At 53.7% G+C, this 15,740-nt stretch overlaps 7 protein-coding genes across 7 annotated transcripts; 3 read left to right on the forward strand and 4 right to left on the reverse strand.

The window, feature by feature from the left end:
• Positions 1-1,072: 1,072 nt before the first annotated feature.
• On the forward strand, positions 1,073-3,728 carry EI97DRAFT_60161 (uncharacterized protein). Its single transcript, XM_033802955.1, has 4 exons — positions 1,073-1,429; positions 1,725-2,623; positions 2,740-3,572; positions 3,603-3,728. Exons 1-4 carry the CDS (start codon positions 1,210-1,212, stop codon positions 3,613-3,615), a joined length of 1,965 nt encoding a protein of 654 aa, XP_033653435.1. The 5' UTR covers positions 1,073-1,209; the 3' UTR covers positions 3,616-3,728.
• On the forward strand, positions 3,729-4,250 carry EI97DRAFT_60139 (uncharacterized protein). The gene has a single exon (XM_033802954.1). The coding sequence runs from the start codon at positions 3,841-3,843 to the stop codon at positions 4,114-4,116; it is 276 nt and encodes a 91-aa protein (XP_033653436.1). The 5' UTR covers positions 3,729-3,840; the 3' UTR covers positions 4,117-4,250.
• On the reverse strand, positions 4,198-7,969 carry EI97DRAFT_419557 (Exportin-T). The gene is made up of 3 exons (XM_033796995.1): positions 7,586-7,969; positions 5,956-7,525; positions 4,198-5,907 (listed from the first exon to the last, which is right to left on the reverse strand). Exons 1-3 carry the CDS (start codon positions 7,595-7,597, stop codon positions 4,385-4,387), a joined length of 3,105 nt encoding a protein of 1,034 aa, XP_033653437.1. The 5' UTR covers positions 7,598-7,969; the 3' UTR covers positions 4,198-4,384.
• A 463-nt stretch (positions 7,970-8,432) lies between these two features.
• Positions 8,433-9,458, reverse strand: EI97DRAFT_450718 (S-formylglutathione hydrol; the record flags this gene model as incomplete). The annotated part of the gene is made up of 4 exons (XM_033800302.1): positions 8,433-8,621; positions 8,676-8,867; positions 8,928-9,148; positions 9,197-9,458. The coding sequence occupies 4 exons, from the start codon at positions 9,456-9,458 to the stop codon at positions 8,433-8,435; spliced, it is 864 nt and encodes a 287-aa protein (XP_033653438.1).
• Positions 9,459-9,650: 192 nt separating this feature from the next.
• On the reverse strand, positions 9,651-10,526 carry EI97DRAFT_60085 (RNA polymerase Rpb6). The gene is made up of 3 exons (XM_033802953.1): positions 10,104-10,526; positions 9,931-10,050; positions 9,651-9,876 (listed from the first exon to the last, which is right to left on the reverse strand). Exons 1-3 carry the CDS (start codon positions 10,394-10,396, stop codon positions 9,843-9,845), a joined length of 447 nt encoding a protein of 148 aa, XP_033653439.1. The 5' UTR covers positions 10,397-10,526; the 3' UTR covers positions 9,651-9,842.
• Positions 10,527-10,851: 325 nt separating this feature from the next.
• EI97DRAFT_450698 (uncharacterized protein) lies at positions 10,852-12,770 on the forward strand (the record flags this gene model as incomplete). The annotated part of the gene is made up of 4 exons (XM_033800301.1): positions 10,852-10,915; positions 10,974-11,908; positions 11,942-12,335; positions 12,634-12,770. 4 exons carry the CDS (start codon positions 10,852-10,854, stop codon positions 12,768-12,770), a joined length of 1,530 nt encoding a protein of 509 aa, XP_033653440.1.
• Positions 12,722-15,689, reverse strand: EI97DRAFT_433841 (patatin-domain-containing protein). The gene has a single exon (XM_033798467.1). The coding sequence runs from the start codon at positions 15,556-15,558 to the stop codon at positions 12,955-12,957; it is 2,604 nt and encodes an 867-aa protein (XP_033653441.1). The 5' UTR covers positions 15,559-15,689; the 3' UTR covers positions 12,722-12,954.
• Positions 15,690-15,740: the final 51 nt, after the last annotated feature.

Consider the following 15,740-nt stretch of genomic DNA (forward strand, 5'->3'; position numbering starts at 1 on the left):
TTTCTCGACTACCGGTCGAATCATCAGCGACGGCGCTCTGGATTGATTTCTAACTTTCTTTTGTTGACTGGGAGAGGATACCCGCGGGACATGGCATCTGGAGGAGCTGGGCGTGAGACTTGTCCGGCGTGTTTACCCGGACGGCGTTTGGATAGGCTTCCGAAACATTGTTATCCCTTGATGAAGAGGCTCGTCGGCTTCGAGAAACATCATTATCTTAGCCAGGTTTTGCTGGGGACAGCTCAAGGAAACCTTATTATTTTGTACCCGGGAAGATCCATGTGCGATAGAGTAATAATGCGGTCCTGGAATTTCGGTCGCAATAATAGACTTAATCAATATGCTGCCGTTGCGTGGCACCTGGCTTTGATAGAATATGACTGCTATGATGGTCGAAATATTGGCGTTGTATCGGTCTTTATGTCTTCAAGAGGTCGTAGTTCATACCTATGTATGCAACAGACTTGCATATACGTTTGGTCAAGTCATGCAATGCCGAGGGTGACGTACCACATCATCACACGAACAACGTCGCCATCTGGTCAACGATTGGGTCACTTATGATTTCTGAAACAGATGGTGGTAAAGTCGTCACGTGCTGACGTGCACCCCTCAATCAAACCGACCCCTGAGAATTTCAGATGGATGTCAGATCCGACCACACCTCGGTGCCCTTTGCCCGCTCCACGCCTCTCGATATCTCGCTACTCTGCTCTGGTATCGATGAGCTATGTATATTGTTCATCACAATAACCAATTCTCTGAGATATGGAAAAAGAGAGGCACAGTAGTGGGGCGCAACATCCCGTCATCCCATCAATTTCCAGATAGACAGCGACTCCTTGCATGGGATCGCCCGGCTGGCGGAGCATCCTGGCTGAAACCTGCGACAAACAGCAAGCTTGTTGGCATGCCCAAACACCAGAGTGTTTGATGGCCCAGCCCGCTACTGGTCAGCCTGCGGATTGGGGGAGGGATGACTGTGTTACTTCTCGGTCCGAGCAGCCACTCTTTCATCTGAGGATGGACACAATGTCTTCTTCCTTTGCCGTACTCAGCCTCTCACTTCCGACTATGTAGTCCAGTCGACGACGTGTTCGACTCTACGCTCTTTTATACTGTTCTACGTCATTATCTTCTTCTCCTCACGTCGTACTTTCTACCATTTTCTCCACATAAAACCGTATCGACAAAGAGTGCCTAACTATAATGACCGAAGTCATGATTCCGTCGAACTTTGGACTGAGCGTCCCCTCTTCACGACAGGATGTCATCAGCGCTCTATTAAACGAATATGGAACCTCTTTTGGGCAGACCGAACCCCCCTCATGGTCGCCAGTGCCAGCGCCGAAGGAGCTTCCCCCTCCTCCACAGGGTAGTCACGAGAAACCGCTACCGTCAGCCATGTCCATGCGCTTTCAGTTGAGAGGTAGGAATTCTTCTACTACCATCATCACAATATCATTATTTCGGTACCGTGGCGAAATGAGGCGCTTGGTGCAACCGCAGCGGTGAGAATACCTCGACTGTGGCGCGAGCATAGGTCCACTGAGTGGACGGTGAAAGAGAGACAAACGACCAAAGCTCACTCCACGGCCACTATTGCGCGCGCAACTCGCCTTCACTTCGACTTTCGCGAGTCACCGACCCCACCTATATAATCGCCGCGTCCCGCCTCCGCTTCTTGCTTCTCTTCCCTCAAGGACAGGCTAACAATCATGCAGTGGATGACGCAGGCTCCTTCGACGGCCGACGAAAGAACTCAATCGAGAGTCGCACGAGAATAATATCCCGGTCAATGATACGCCAGTCCAAACCACCGTCCCTCAAACTACTCGCCAGCAACGGTTCGACAGCAATCGTTCCGCCTTCTCCTGTACCGCAAGCGCCGCCGGCACCACCAAAAGAGCAACCCTCCTTCCCACCGCGATCACAGTCACTACAGGATCGGCCGCTTCCGCCGCCTCCTCCAGAGAAGTCCGAACTCCGCGTATCCATACAGCGGGACTCCCGCTCCACAATGGGCCATCACCAATCGAAGTCCTCCCGGAAAGACTCCAAAGGGCCAGACGACCTACAAGAGCCGCCCAGACCCAAGGAAGTGAGCCCTCAGGAGCGCACTGCAAAAATCGCACGCAAGCCTCTCCCGCAACCTAGTTTTCCGAAGCGATTCGCCAGTCTCGCTGATCTGAAGAACGGGCCCAGAGGCAAGCTCGCAGCTGCCGCGGCGGCTGCTTCAAAACTTATAGGTACTGATCCTGAAACCGATCTAGACAGTTCACGAGCCACGGGTGTATCTGAAGAGCAGCCTGTCACTGCCTTTGAGCGCGTGAGCAAGACCTCGCAACGTTCCGCACCCGAGCGAGAAGCCCCGTCGCAAACCGCTTCTTCCGCCACCCGCACCAACAATCTCCCACCGACGCCCGACGACCTGCCCGCCGTGGTGGACAACAACAATAACACCGACACGAGCAAGAGAATCGGTCTCCCCGGGGCCCCACGTAGGATCTATCCAGGCCTCCCATCCAACCCCCGACGTAGCAAAACGCAAGCACAGGAAGTAGCGCCGCCGGCGAGGACATCCCAAGGGAATAAGAGTGACGCGGGCTCCCGCGTCGTCAAGGTACGTCTTACGTTCCCTCCACCTGCGCTTATCCGGCACTCGCGACTAGGTGAGTGCGAGCAGCGACCTTGAGGGCGGGAAACGATGTAAAGGATGTGCTGATTGTGATTATCTAGTCGTCTGAGCCTGAAGTCAGCGCGCCAGTTGCGCCACCGAAACCTACGGTGATCACGCCTGAGGCTACACCGGAGTTAAAGGAGGGGAAGAGAGTGCAGCAAGAGGCGAATCCATTGTCTGAACCGGAGGATCCAGCGAACATGCCAACCGCAACCACGCGATCTTCAAAGTCCTCGACACGAGTCGAAGAAGCAGCACCACCACCATCGAGGAAAGAGTTGGCAGAGTGGGAGGCTGTCTCCAAAGAATTCCTGCAACAACCGCGTCCTACACAGACCCTGGCGAGCACCATCGCCGCCGCGCTTAAGGAGCCCGAATCCCCCGTTTCACCGCTTTCCGTAGACGAGAAAATTACGCGGAGGCCGTTTAGCTACCAGCAGCTGCAGACTGTGCCGCAGGTACTGCCTCAACCGCAGTTCGCACACGCATGGCGCCAACAACCACCCCAACAGATGGCTCAGCAACAGCAACAACAAATACTCCAACAGCAGCAAAGCGAGGCACAGCACTCCTCCCAACCGACCATCTCCATCTCCCGCCCCTCCCCATCCACCTCGCCCACAACCATCCGCTTCCCCCTCGCCGCACCTGCAACCTTCATCCCCCTCACCCAACAACCCCTCCCGCAACCCCCAGCCCCCCTCCTGCCCTCCCACCACAATTGCTACACTTCGCACGCGAACTTCGCCATTTCCACCCCCCGCTCCCAGCCCCCGAGTTGCATGGTTTGCGGATTGAGTACGCCCGGGACGGTCAGGGCGACGTGCAGTTTTTGCCTGCTCGTTGTGTGTGGGGCGTGTAGGGAGGAGTTGATGAGGGTTCCGGGGAGGAGGTTGGGGGTGCTTGTTGAGAGGAGGGGGAGGGGAGGTGATTGATGATGGTGGAATAGGTGGAGGGATAGTGTGTGTGTGAGAGAGAAGAGGATCAGGATGGGAGACTTTTCGGAGGGGGAGGTGGAAACGACTGCGCAGTAAGGAAGAGGAGCGCGGAATGGGCCAGGGCAGGAGAATGTGCCCATTTGAGACGGCTATTTGCGCGAGGATTCTGGCGACGAGGTCGAGATTACGAGACATGAGAACTTACTTCAATAGGGTGCATCTATGAGCTGGCGTTTTCATGTTTTGATATCAGCACGGATGGCATGGGCGCTTGGGGGACGGATGTGGGATATGAGATTTACAGCCACACAAAGGCTCCCCGAATCTTTCATTCACCGTTGTGGAATTCTGGCAGAGGAGTTGGTTGGGTCGGTAGATACACCATTTCCCATCGCTACTAAAAGTCGATTGGAAGCTTCTTCCACGACTCCCGGCTATGGATGCATGGATGTATTCTATTTCCAAATAGAGAGTCTTCGAAGTGAAGAGATACGTTGACAGCAATTCAAGTTCGATTTCAACACCACACAACTTCTTTCATGTGTAATCAATGTGAACGGATATTCGACTACAGCATCACCCCACCCAAGTCGGACACCGCAACATATGCATCCGCCCACCCCACCCACCACTAAGCCATACAATCAATTCCCCCTTGGCTCTGAAGCAAAAGAAAACGCACCACCCACCAAACCTCCCTCCCAAGAAACCCTCCACAAAACGCCCCCATTTGATGCACCGCCATACGAGAACCATCTACCCCAGCCTATCCCCTCGCCGCAAGCAACCGCTCAACAAACCCCGCAAAAAACATCCTCCACTCCCTCTCCTTCTTCCCTCCCTCAAACGACGCCGCCAACTTCCCCAGATACTCATTCACCATATCCTCATTCGAGCCCATACCACCGAGCTCCGACTTCAACCGCTCTACATACGCATCTCCCGCTTTCACTACAATCTGCGCTTGCAGGATGGCGAGTTCCTGGAGGACTTGCTTGGCCTGCGCGTCCTTGATGCTGAAGCCCGGGGACGCCGGGACGGACCATATGAGAGGGGAGAAACGCTCGACGATGTAGTTATCGAAGCCGGGGATGGGTTTCGGGGTGAAAGTGCTCGGGGTGTTGTCTGTGGCTGAGGAAATCTTGTTGGGGCCGCCCCAGTACTGGACCATCTTGACCAGGACACTGATGGCTAATCTCGCAGTAGGATAATCCTTTGTGTCGCGAGCAAACGTATCCAGAGAGGTGATGACGGTCTCGAAAGTCGACTGGTTTGTCTCACTGATCAGTACCTCCCCGAGCCCATTGTTGAGGAGCGCCACGATGAAGTTGAGATATTCCCGACGAAGCTCGGCGAGCTGGATCTCATCGTCTGTACCCGCAGGGACGACACCAAGTGCGGAATAGATGCGTTGCAGCAATGACCCCAGAAGCGTATCCAGTACATTGGCCACCTCAGCCTGGAACGCGAACATTACCTGACCGAGGACTTTGAGGAAGGTGCTGATCTCGTCTGTGGTAGAACTCATTGACAGAAGTCCCTCAATCCAAGAGGGGAGCTGTTGGAGAATACGAGATCCAAGGACTGCTATCAGTCGCGAGAATGCGAATCGCGCAGCGTTGCGAATCTGCATCGACTGATTCAAAGCATCGAGGGCAACCAGAATGGCTTCCGATGCCCTGGAGAATTCTTCGGCAACTTCTGACTGTGGAAGTGAATGACTGCTGGATGGCACCCAGTCTGAATACCCGCGAGCAAGCGTTCCAATGGCCATGATGATGTGGTGTACCTGAAGTACGGCACGCTCGTCGCCGCCTTGCGCTTGTGGAAGCGTTCGCTCGAGGTCCGCGAACAAAGGATTCAATATCGTTTGGGCATAAAGTTTCTTGTTCTCGATTGAGACGGTGGGGGAAGAGGCAATGCAGCCGACGGCTTCGAAGAGGTACAGCTGTGACTGGAAGAGGGCATCGGCAGATTGGTCCTCCTCATCCGACGACATGTCATCTCCTGAATCATCCGGAAGCTCCGCCTTGATGGTGAGCAAATCTGCGACGGCTTGGATAATGTCATGGGACACATTTCCGAGCTGGGCACGAAGAGGCTTCACGAAACGGTGGAACAGGTACCACGACCTAGATCGCACCTTGACGTGAGTATGATGAGTAAGCCGCACGAAATTCTGGAGAACCTTGGGAACAAAGTGTGGATTCTGCTCGAAGAATTGATGGTACCGCACACAAATTTCCATGTACTGTAGTTGAATCGCTGGATGTGGGTAGTCGGCCAAGTCTACGAGCGTTTAGATACGTATTTCGTTCGGGAGGTAGGGATACATACCAGACTCGGTCATGCTTGTCATCATCCCCACTAACCGCTGAGCTGCCACAGACGATGGTTCGCGTTTAGCATACAAACCTTGGTTTTTGATGGCTAATTCTCCGAACAGATACATTTCGTAAAGAGCCAGGTCGAGATCCCGCCAGTTCAAGGACTGGTCATTCGATGCTCGGCGTCTGAATGTATCCTCAACTAGCCGGCTGAGTGTCTCGATGTAGAACGATTCGTCTATTGCGGCTACAGTTTGTTGCAAAACATGGAGACGTTTCCGAAGGTCTTGGAACTCGGCCTCATCAGTTTGCTCGTCCTCCTCTCCCCAGGAAGCCGTTTCGTCGTACTTCAGTTTGCTGATAATGGCTTCCAATACGGTAGGAAGTATGTTCGCGTACTGCTCTGGCAAAGCCCCAGTCTTCTTCTGAAGCTTTCGGAAAAACGTCAGAAGGTCGGTCAGGGAAGGTATTACCGTGGAGCAGACTTCATCGTACTGGTCCGCAAAGAAACGCAGAAGGTAAGGCGCGAAAACCTGGATCAGTTCGTTTGCGCGCTGGCGGGTCTGATCGTCTACGGAGTCGTTTTCCAGAATCTTGACTATATCGAATACGATATTATTGACCAGTTTCGCTACGGTCTCAGCAAGATCATTATCGTAGTCTGGCGTGTTTCTTAAATCGGACAGCGCAGGGCTTGCGATGAGCTGGCCCACTACCTCTGGAAGGTTCAAGAACGTTATCAGTTGCACTTTCTCTGGTGGTTGCATCTTCTTGCCCACAATCTCAGAGAAGGTGTCGATAGCGGCGTCGCGAACGCGGCCCTGTGGACTGTCTGGATCGGATATGCCCTGTTGGCCTGCCATCTCAAGAAACATGCCTATCATCGATTGATTTACCACAAGCGAAATATCAATCCAGCTCACCCATCGCCCCACTGTTCTGAGACACATTTCTATGAGGCCCAGATCGGTCTCCCGCCACTTTGCGAGTATCTCCTGCCAGGATAATGAGATCTTCTGGGCATCTCGGTGACGAATCAGGTCCTTCAGTTCCGTGTTTCGCTTCTTCTCTCCGTCAGGCCTCTCCAGCAGCACATCAGCGATTTCATCATGGACCTGGCTCAACATCCGAAGGTATAGCATCGTTCCGGTCTTATTTACATTGCCAATTGCGGCCTGGTCCCCGGCAAGGGCTCGAAAGTCGTCGAAGAAGGATTGCCAGGAGGTGGGGTATAGCGTAACGAAAAGATAGGTGATGGTCTGCATAAGCTTGTTTTGGATATGATTGGAGTCTGTAGCAGTGTTCCCAGAAGCGTACTTTTGTTGAACATAGTTCATCAAGGTGTCCTTGATATAGGCCAAGCTTTGTGGGTCTAACCGGTGAACATGGACGGCGCTGTTTACGAGGTCTAAAGACGAGTGGCGGACGATTTCGGCGGGAGGAGGGTCGCGTGTGAACAGATTCAGTGATGCCTGCCAGGCGGAGCCATCGGCTCGCAGTTGGTGGAGAAACTCGAGGGCTTGACCGCGAAGCTCCTGGCTGGAGGTAGGGCTGGAGGCAATATCGATGGCATTCTCGAGCTGTTACAGTGAGTATAGGGCTTGGAGGCAGTACAGAAGTCGTTGAGGGCGGTCACGGACCTGAGCCTCCATGGCTTTTGACTCAGACCGGGTGGAATTTCAGATGGAGGATTGAGTGGGCCCGGATTAGCAGTGTCAACAAGCGGCACCACAGGGGAATTCTAAAGAGAATTCGAGGTTGTAACAATGCTACCGCGACATTTGAAAGACAGCTTGTTGCATGGTTGAGGTGGAGAGCGGTGAAATGAAAATGCGGGGCCGCAGGTTCCGGCCGACGTTGGTTTGCTGGGCGGGATGACGATGAGTTTGCAAAGCCAACAGGGCTCGGAGGGATCTGCGGCGGTAGAGAGTGCAAGTGTGGGAGAGGTTGAATTTGTCGGTCGGCTTTGTCGTGTGTTGTGCTCGGAAGCAGAGGGAGGAATTGTCCCAGGCTTGGCGGCAGCGTGCCGAAGTGGGATGTGCTCATGCAAAGGTGGAGGGGTCTCCACGTATATTCACCGCGTGGCACGTGCTCACTCGAATTTCGCGCAGGCGAGTACAATTGTATGTGTTGATCAGCCTCCAGTCATGATAACTATTTACAAGCGCAAAAGGTCGTGTGAAGCTGTTACATCAAAGCAACCCTACTCACATGTACTCTCGCACCGGACCATGACAATCAACAGTCTCAGGAGATCTGATATAGAGACATTCTGCCGCTGAGCTCTCGTATATTAGATTTACATAGTGCGTCTATGGGATTCGCTTCTCCTCTACATAATATTTACGCCATTGAAGGGGACGAACAAGTACCTTGACAGATCTCTAGGGGTTCAACTCAACACTGACCTACAGCTTCCCCTTCCCGTCCACGTTGCTTCTGAGGCAGTGAGCACACCTCCCTCTTCGGCTACACATCAGCCACTTACTATACGCCCAAATACTTCGCATGATATGCAATGTGCTCGTCTGCGAACGATGCCATAAAGTAGTAGCTATGGTCGTAATCGGGGTGGAAGCGTAGGTTGATGCCCTTGTCATTTCCAGCCTGCTTCGCCGCTTCAATGAAGTTCTCAGGAAGGAGTTGCTTCTGCTTGTAGAAGTTGTCACCGGTGCCCTACAGAACATCAGCGTTTAGGTTCGTCTCTTCTTAGATGTGACGGCTACTCACCACATCGATGAGCATTTCTAGAGGACCCTTCCACTGCTTGACAAGCTCAGTTGCATCGTGCTCCTTCCACTTCTCCTGCTGGTCCTCTCCAAAGTATCCCTTGAAAGCTTTCTGGCCCCACGGGCAATTGATCGGATTGGCGATGGGCGCGAATGCCGAGACGGACTTGTACTTTCCAGGATTCTTCAAGAACTGTGGTGTTGCTATCAGCCCTGTTCAACTGTCCAATGCTTGGTTTGCAGAGCTACGAACCAATGTCAAGGCTCCATGGCCGCCCATGCTATGTCCTGTTATGCTGACCCTGCTGGAGTCCAGTTCCTTGAACGACGAGAACAGGGCTTCCGGAAGCTCTTTGGTGATGTACGAGTACATGTTGTAACCCTTTGTCCATGGCTCTTTTGTAGCGTCAACGTAGAAGCCCGCGCCGGAGCCGAAGTCATAGGCGTCGTCCTCCCCTTGTATTTGCAGACCACCTGCAGAACATCAGAAGAGCACATTAGGAGCTGCGTTTGTATGCGTACGAGGACTGGTATCAGGGTATACGACTGCTATTCCCTTCTGGCTTGCGCCGTGTTGAAAGAAGCCCTTCTCTGAGCAGTTATCTCCCGTGCAAGTCAAGCCGGAGAGGTAGAAAAGGACTGGGATCTTCGCGCCGGAGTTGAATGCTTGCGGAGGCAGGTAGAGGTTGAGTGCCATGTCGGTATTGGTGCTCGATGACTTGTGCTTCAACTTGAGGAGCTTGCCTCCAAAGGAGGCAATGGTGGCAGTTGTTTCGAAAGCCATGATAATATTGGAATAAAGTCGAATAAGGGAACGCTTTGAAGCAATACAAGCGGGAAAAAAAACAACAAAATATTGTCGAGCTCACATGCTTATAGCTATGACGCCGTTGCCCTGTCTTTCTATGCGGGGCGGCTGGCTGCCCCTCTCCTCTCATCCGCCCCACTATGCCTAAAACGATATAAAGATTTCGGCAAGTGATTGCATGAACGGTCGGATCCGCTTTCTCACTTGCAACAGAGCGGGAGGATGAAAATGATCCTTCGGTTTTGACTCGGGGAATATCTCCATGGAAAACGACTTAAAGACTCCTTTATCGCCAAGCACCATCATTTATGCCACCCCCAAAAACTCCAGCCCAATGCAGACCCATTCCTCCCACATCGCTCAGAGGAGCTCTTCGCAAGTCCAGTCCTCGTACCTGCATGCACATTAGCTTGGCGCAGCCACGGTTGAGACCACAAGGTAGACATACCATCCATCGGGGAGGAACCGCCGCACGACCAGGGGAATCTTCTTCTCACGAAGCTCCTTGATGGCAATCTGGAGAGGATCCGTCATGCCTTCCACATCAATCAGAACAGGCGCATTGCCGCTATTCATCGTGTCAGCCCGGATATCCCACTTGAAAAACCGGAGAGAACCCACCTAATTTGCAGAGCCCTTGTGCCGAGAACACGCGCCCTCTCGTACTTGGTCATGTAAGGCGTAGTCGTGCGCTTGTCGTCTGGCACCTTCTTGTCCCGCATGCTTGCGACTGTGTTCTTCTCCTGGGCCTTTGCAGCGGCAGCATGGCTGGCGTCTCCCCCGATCACAACATTGTCCTCCTGGCCCTGTTGTTCCCGCTCAGCGTCTTCGGGGGCTGCGTTCTGATCCTGATCGTCGTCTTCGTAGATTTCGGGCTCGGGCTCTTCGAAGTCATACTCCTCTCTGAGAAACATATATGTTAGCTACAGATTCGAAGAGACCCAACATCGGACAATGAGTACGCGGCAGCGACTGTAGGCGGATCCACGTACCCATATCCGGTATCATCGAAGCCTGCGTCGTCGTCGCCGCCTCCGTAGTCAGACATGATGCGAGATGTAAGGTGCTGGAGTGCCGGGACGGTTAAGTAAGCGTGCGGTCTATGCGGAGTGAGTTCGAGAGCTGATGGTAATTTTGGGTGTGTCGCGCAAAGCGTTGAAAGCTAGGTTGGAAGATGGAACAAAAAAGCTGGGCTGCTGAACTCCGCGATGGATCACGTGCAAGGGACAAGGAGCGCTCAGACCAGAGAAATCTTGGCGTTCGCCTAATGATTCTGCCCCAAAATTGGAGTCTCTTGAGCTCTCACCGCCCGCAACTTGTTGGGTGGACGGGTTTACGAAGGGTATGCGTGTGTCGCTATCTTGCAGAGATGGCGAACAAACGTAAGGAGACAGATGGGGATGAGGGCGGAGCACAAAAACGATTTCGTCGAGGTGAATATCCGCTTGGTGATTGCAAACGTCGTCTCATACACTAACCTTGCTATCCAAGCTCTTGACGATCAACATGACGCTGGACGCGACGATGACCCCTTTGCAAATGATACGCCTGCTGCTCCCGATCCATTCATTCGTGAAGGCATCAACCAATCCGACGGCCGATCACAATGGCTCTGTACTTATACCGGCTGCGAATATCGCTGCGATCGTCTCGCGAAGATTCAGAACCATGTTCGGGTTCACACCGGGGAACGACCATTTGTCTGTACCTACGGCAACTGCGATAGGAGCTTTACACGCAAAGACAAACTTACTCAACACGTCAAGAACGTACACGGCGAGGAGGCTCCGCGTCCGCATGCTTGTACCTGGGAAGGCTGCACGAAGAGTTTCGGCACCAAGCAACATCTAAAGGAGCACATCAAGTCTCACGAACGATTGTTTTACTGCACGGGATACCCACCTTGCACCGAGGCTTTCCGGAAACAAAAGACCCTGGATTCTCACATCGCGCAAAAGCATCTGAAGATAAACCCTTGGGCTTGCACCTTCATCGACGCTGAGACTGGTGAGAAGTGCACCAAGAGCTACCAAACGGAAGGGAGCCTTCGACTTCACACCAAAACTTGCCACAATGGAAAAGTGACCGAAGTATTCTTTTGCGTACATTGTCCTGCACCTGGTGCACAGATGGAGACGTTCGAGACAGAGATGGGCATAATAACCCAGCCGACCGAGCCACTCCGTTTCGCAACAAAAGAGGAGCTCTTGAATCACGAGAAAGTGCATCACCCGCCTGAGTGTATGCTGTGCAATCGGAAATTCGCCAGCCAGATGAATCTGGACAACCACGTCGCTGTCGTCCACGGAGACCCAAAATCACAACCTCAACTACCCTGCCCCTACCCCGACTGCAAGAGTGTCTTCAAGAAGCGAAGCAATCTAAATACGCATATTTGGAGCTTTCACGAAAAGCGGAAAAACTTTGTGTGTGAGACGAACGCTTTTGTCGATTCAAAGAAGACGGACCTGAAGGCGTGGGACGGGCACAACGCATGCGGAGCAGCCTATGCGTCCAAATCCAGCCTCGAGCAGCACGTCCGCAGGGACCACCTCAAGATGCCGAACCGCAAGCAGATGAGAAAGATGAGGAAATCCCGGGCGCCGCCCCCGCCCTCGGCTCTGCGACTCCTCACCGGTGTCGGTTTCGACGGTGGCCGAACCATCACGTGTTTGCAGGAAGGCTGTCAACACACCTTCTTCCGCGACTATGACCTCCGTCGCCATATGCGCGCCGAACATGACATGGAACCTCATGACATTGAGGCCAGAATCCTCGAACGCAACGCTCAGGAGGGCGGCGAGTTCTGGGTTCGAAGAGGCGAGGACTTGCTGTACGAGTCTGCCGAGACGAGTATTGCGCAAACTCCGGATCCGTACCATGGCCCTCCGGCCCCTCAGATGTACGAGGGGTGTGTTCCCAGTGGTCTTGATCCTCGACTGGAGGGCCCGTTCGATCAGTTGAAATTGTCTTCTTTGCAAGAGGAAGAGGAGGACGAGGAGACGCTGATGGATCAGATGATGGGTTTGAAGCCGTTGCAGACGTGGAATATGGAGAACGGATTGCCAACGGCGTAGCTGGTTGTGACTGCTCGGGGCGTGGAAGGTCCTTCCATCTCCCCATTAAGAGCAGGCACGATTCTCCGTTTCAGTCTCCTCCGTTTTAGCGTTCCTAGCGATGTATTATGATGATGGCCTTGGTCTGTCACGTTTTATACCCCTTGTTTCGGCGAGGCACCGCTTGTCTTGTTTTATCGAGCACAATACAGTGTCGCCAATACGCTGCTGAAAACACTATACGATGCAATGCAATTGACGCTAATCTAATGATCCTGCCAACCTTCCCTACTCCGATGTTTACCAAAAGCCCTCATTTCATGCAAATATAAACCCGCGATGCCTTTACAAGAAGCGCTCCAGTGTTCCGAGTTCATGAAACCATCAGTCTTACATTAACCCTTTCCAACGTTGTTCTACCCAACGACAGTCGGTTCCAACCCTAACCCCACAGCTCCGTTCCCTTCGCCCTCACGCTCCCTCTCATCATCCCCAAACCCTTCCCCCAATGCCTCTGCACCAGCCGTGGCATCCTGCCCCCTCACTCTCCTTCCCGTACTGCCACCCCCGCTGCCGCCCTCACTCCCTCCGCCCCCATAACCCCCCTCATGCTTAACTCCAGCAGGGAAATCCTCCGCCTCAATCTCGTCATCCACAAACACCCTGCTCTGCCTTCTCAGCTCTTCTAAAAAGCTGCCCGACCGCTTATGCCGATGCCCCAGCGGCTGCGCCGCCACCGAGGGCCCCTCTTCATCGTGCACGGCGGGGAATTCGTACATCGATGTTGGGCGGTGATCGTGCGATGAACGAGGATTCAGGAGAGGGGAACGATCTCTCGAGCGGGAAGAAGATTCGCGCGGGGAGAGCGAAGAGAACCAGCCTGAGAGGCGTTTACTTAGTGACGGACTGCCCGGTACGGTGACACTTCTAGAGAGTTTCTGCGTGGCGACGGGCCGGGGTCTTTGTTGTTTATAAGTCTCGGAATCGGACGAGTCGGAGCTATACGCCTGCGCACCGCCATCCATCTTCTGCCTCAGCAAACCCGCGACGTCGTCTTCAGACAAGATATCCGGAAGTCCCGTATCCTGCCTACTCATGATGCGGAACTGGCGTCTCCCTTGCTGAATCAGACGCTCCAGTTTCGCGCGATTGGCGATGAACTTCAGTTTCGGGAATGCGGAGAGCTGGCCCACGTGGATCATGCGTGCGAGGCGCTGAGGCGAAGGGTCGGACAGGATGTAGTAGAAGTCCGAACCGACGGATTTGGGCCAGATGGTTATCGTGCCGCTGAAGCGCTGGAGCCAAATCTCGGACCAATCTTGGTTCATGAAGCGGGGAAGGAGTTCCAAATGGCGCAGGACTTTGAGCCATTTGTTCATGTCTAGTTTGATGTATTGCTCGATAGCGGAGCCGAGGAAGCCGCCGCGCCAGCCGCGCCCACGGCGATGGGTTACGGGGCGGCCGACGGAGCCGCGAGAGGAGAAGAAGAAGAGGTTGATGTGCGGGTTTACTTGGCTGACGATGGAGAAGCGGACGTTGAAGTGGAGATTAAGGGATTTGAGAGGAATGTCGGTGCGGAGACTCCCATCTTTCCATTTGTGGCCGAAGGAGTAGGGGGAGAGAGTGCCGTTTTTGTTCTTCTTCATGAGGACGACGGGGTTCAGGATGCCGGGGACGGCGGCGGACGCCAAAACGGCCGACCAGATAACGCAGTCCGGAGATGTGAGATAGTTTGCTAGAATGGTTGGCGAATGAGGATCTGATGGGACGCATGATACGTTGAGAATGCGTCCAGTTCGCTCGTATGCCTCCCGGAAGGTCATACTGCCACGAGTGAACCAGGCGCAACGTTTCGCCCAATCGATACTGTCAAAGCGTGCCCCAGTACGGTACCAGCGCTTGAACCAAGTAAGTGTGTCGTCGTGACAGGCTGTTATGCGATGTGCGAGAGCAGGTACTAGGAGCCTTTTGAGCTCTTCATCGGTCCTGGTGCAGAGTAACGCCGCTACAAGAGCGCCTCCAGAAGTCCCCGCTATTACATCTGGCAGGAGGTTCGCATCGATGAGTGCCTTTGCAACGCCGAAATGGTAGTAGGCAAAAGTGGCTCCTCCAGAAAGGCACAAAGCTGTACGACCATATTGTTTGCTGATATGCTTCAACATCGCCCTCTTGCTGTCCGCATCGAGCTGAGTTGTCTTAAGAAGGAAAGAGACGGAAGTTTCAACCTCATCCACGAAACTCTGCACCAGGTTCTTGGTCCCATAGTAAGTTTCGCTGTATAACCGGGGATTCTCGAAGCCCGCAAAGTTGTTCTTCACACATATTTCCACAAGCCCCTTGAGCTCTTCAACTGTCTCTTGAACCGCACCTTCCCTTGTCTTGTTTCCTGCAGCTTCAACAGCCTCCGCCTTCTTACGCAGTTTGGCCATCTGATCCCGCGCCCTCCGGATCGTTTTGCTGTCATAGTATGCATATTCATCCGTCCGCTTCCATGATTCGTTGCCCAGGAATGTATCTAGCTCCTTCGCCGACGTCATCCACTCCTCATACGAGGTGGCCTGTTGCAATCTCGCACGAAGGTTCTGCCGCCGGCCCCTCCATGTGACCAACTGTTCGTACAGGAGGATGTAAATGCGCGTCAGGGCGTAGGCTATGCTCAAGAAGAAGAGCCAGCCGAAGACTAGAATCAACAAGGGCCACTTGAGGATAATGTACACGACTCCTTCCCGGGTCTCATCTTTGCCTCTCCGCGGAGGCTTTTTGGTTTTATTCCGTGGGCGAACGCGCTGGTATATTGGCCGCCAGTCGTTGAGGGCTGTGATGAAGGTCCGCTGGACGGGTTGAGGCTGGGTGAGGTCTTCGGTCGAGGGCGAGTTCTCCGGAGCGAAGAGAGCTCTTTCAAATTCTTCGAAATCATCTACGTTTATGAAGTCGTTGTTGTAGTCTGGAAGAAGGGTGTAGTCGAATGCCGCGGGGGAGTATGGGGCTCGACCATCGGTTGCTTTGTTGACATCAGCCATCTCGGGGATTGCACTGCGGCATGGCCTCTGTTCGAGGGTACATCGGGCGGTTATGTGAGAGGAATGCACCAAAGCGAAAGAGCGGTCGCAGTGGCTCTGGTTCAAATGTGGTAGTTGTGGTCAACTCGCTGGTGTCGTTCGACAAGTGGTGATGTCAGTGTGGGCACGTGCGCAGGTGTCCC

This window comes from Westerdykella ornata (genome assembly GCF_010094085.1).
Source record: "Westerdykella ornata strain CBS 379.55 unplaced genomic scaffold EI97scaffold_12, whole genome shotgun sequence".
Classification (NCBI taxonomy): Eukaryota; Fungi; Ascomycota; class Dothideomycetes; order Pleosporales; family Sporormiaceae; genus Westerdykella; species Westerdykella ornata.

What these genes read in the sequence shown, in the direction of transcription:
- EI97DRAFT_60139 (XM_033802954.1), top strand. Translation starts at nt 3,841, where the DNA reads ATGAGCTGGCGTTTTCATGTTTTGATATCAGCACGGATGGCATGGGCG.
- EI97DRAFT_433841 (XM_033798467.1), bottom strand. Translation starts at nt 15,558, where the DNA reads ATGGCTGATGTCAACAAAGCAACCGATGGTCGAGCCCCATACTCCCCC.
- EI97DRAFT_60161 (XM_033802955.1), top strand. Translation starts at nt 1,210, where the DNA reads ATGACCGAAGTCATGATTCCGTCGAACTTTGGACTGAGCGTCCCCTCT. An exon ending in CATGCGCTTTCAGTTGAGAG is followed by an intron (nt 1,430 to 1,724) that starts GTAGGAATTCTT and finishes ACAATCATGCAG; the next exon opens with TGGATGACGCAGGCTCCTTC. An exon ending in CGGGCTCCCGCGTCGTCAAG is followed by an intron (nt 2,624 to 2,739) that starts GTACGTCTTACG and finishes GTGATTATCTAG; the next exon opens with TCGTCTGAGCCTGAAGTCAG.
- EI97DRAFT_419557 (XM_033796995.1), bottom strand. An exon ending in GACAAGCATGACCGAGTCTG is followed by an intron (nt 5,908 to 5,955) that starts GTATGTATCCCT and finishes AAACGCTCGTAG; the next exon opens with ACTTGGCCGACTACCCACAT.
- EI97DRAFT_60085 (XM_033802953.1), bottom strand. Translation starts at nt 10,396, where the DNA reads ATGTTTCTCAGAGAGGAGTATGACTTCGAAGAGCCCGAGCCCGAAATC. An exon ending in ACAAGGGCTCTGCAAATTAG is followed by an intron (nt 10,051 to 10,103) that starts GTGGGTTCTCTC and finishes CACGATGAATAG; the next exon opens with CGGCAATGCGCCTGTTCTGA. An exon ending in CGGTTCCTCCCCGATGGATG is followed by an intron (nt 9,877 to 9,930) that starts GTATGTCTACCT and finishes ATGTGCATGCAG; the next exon opens with GTACGAGGACTGGACTTGCG.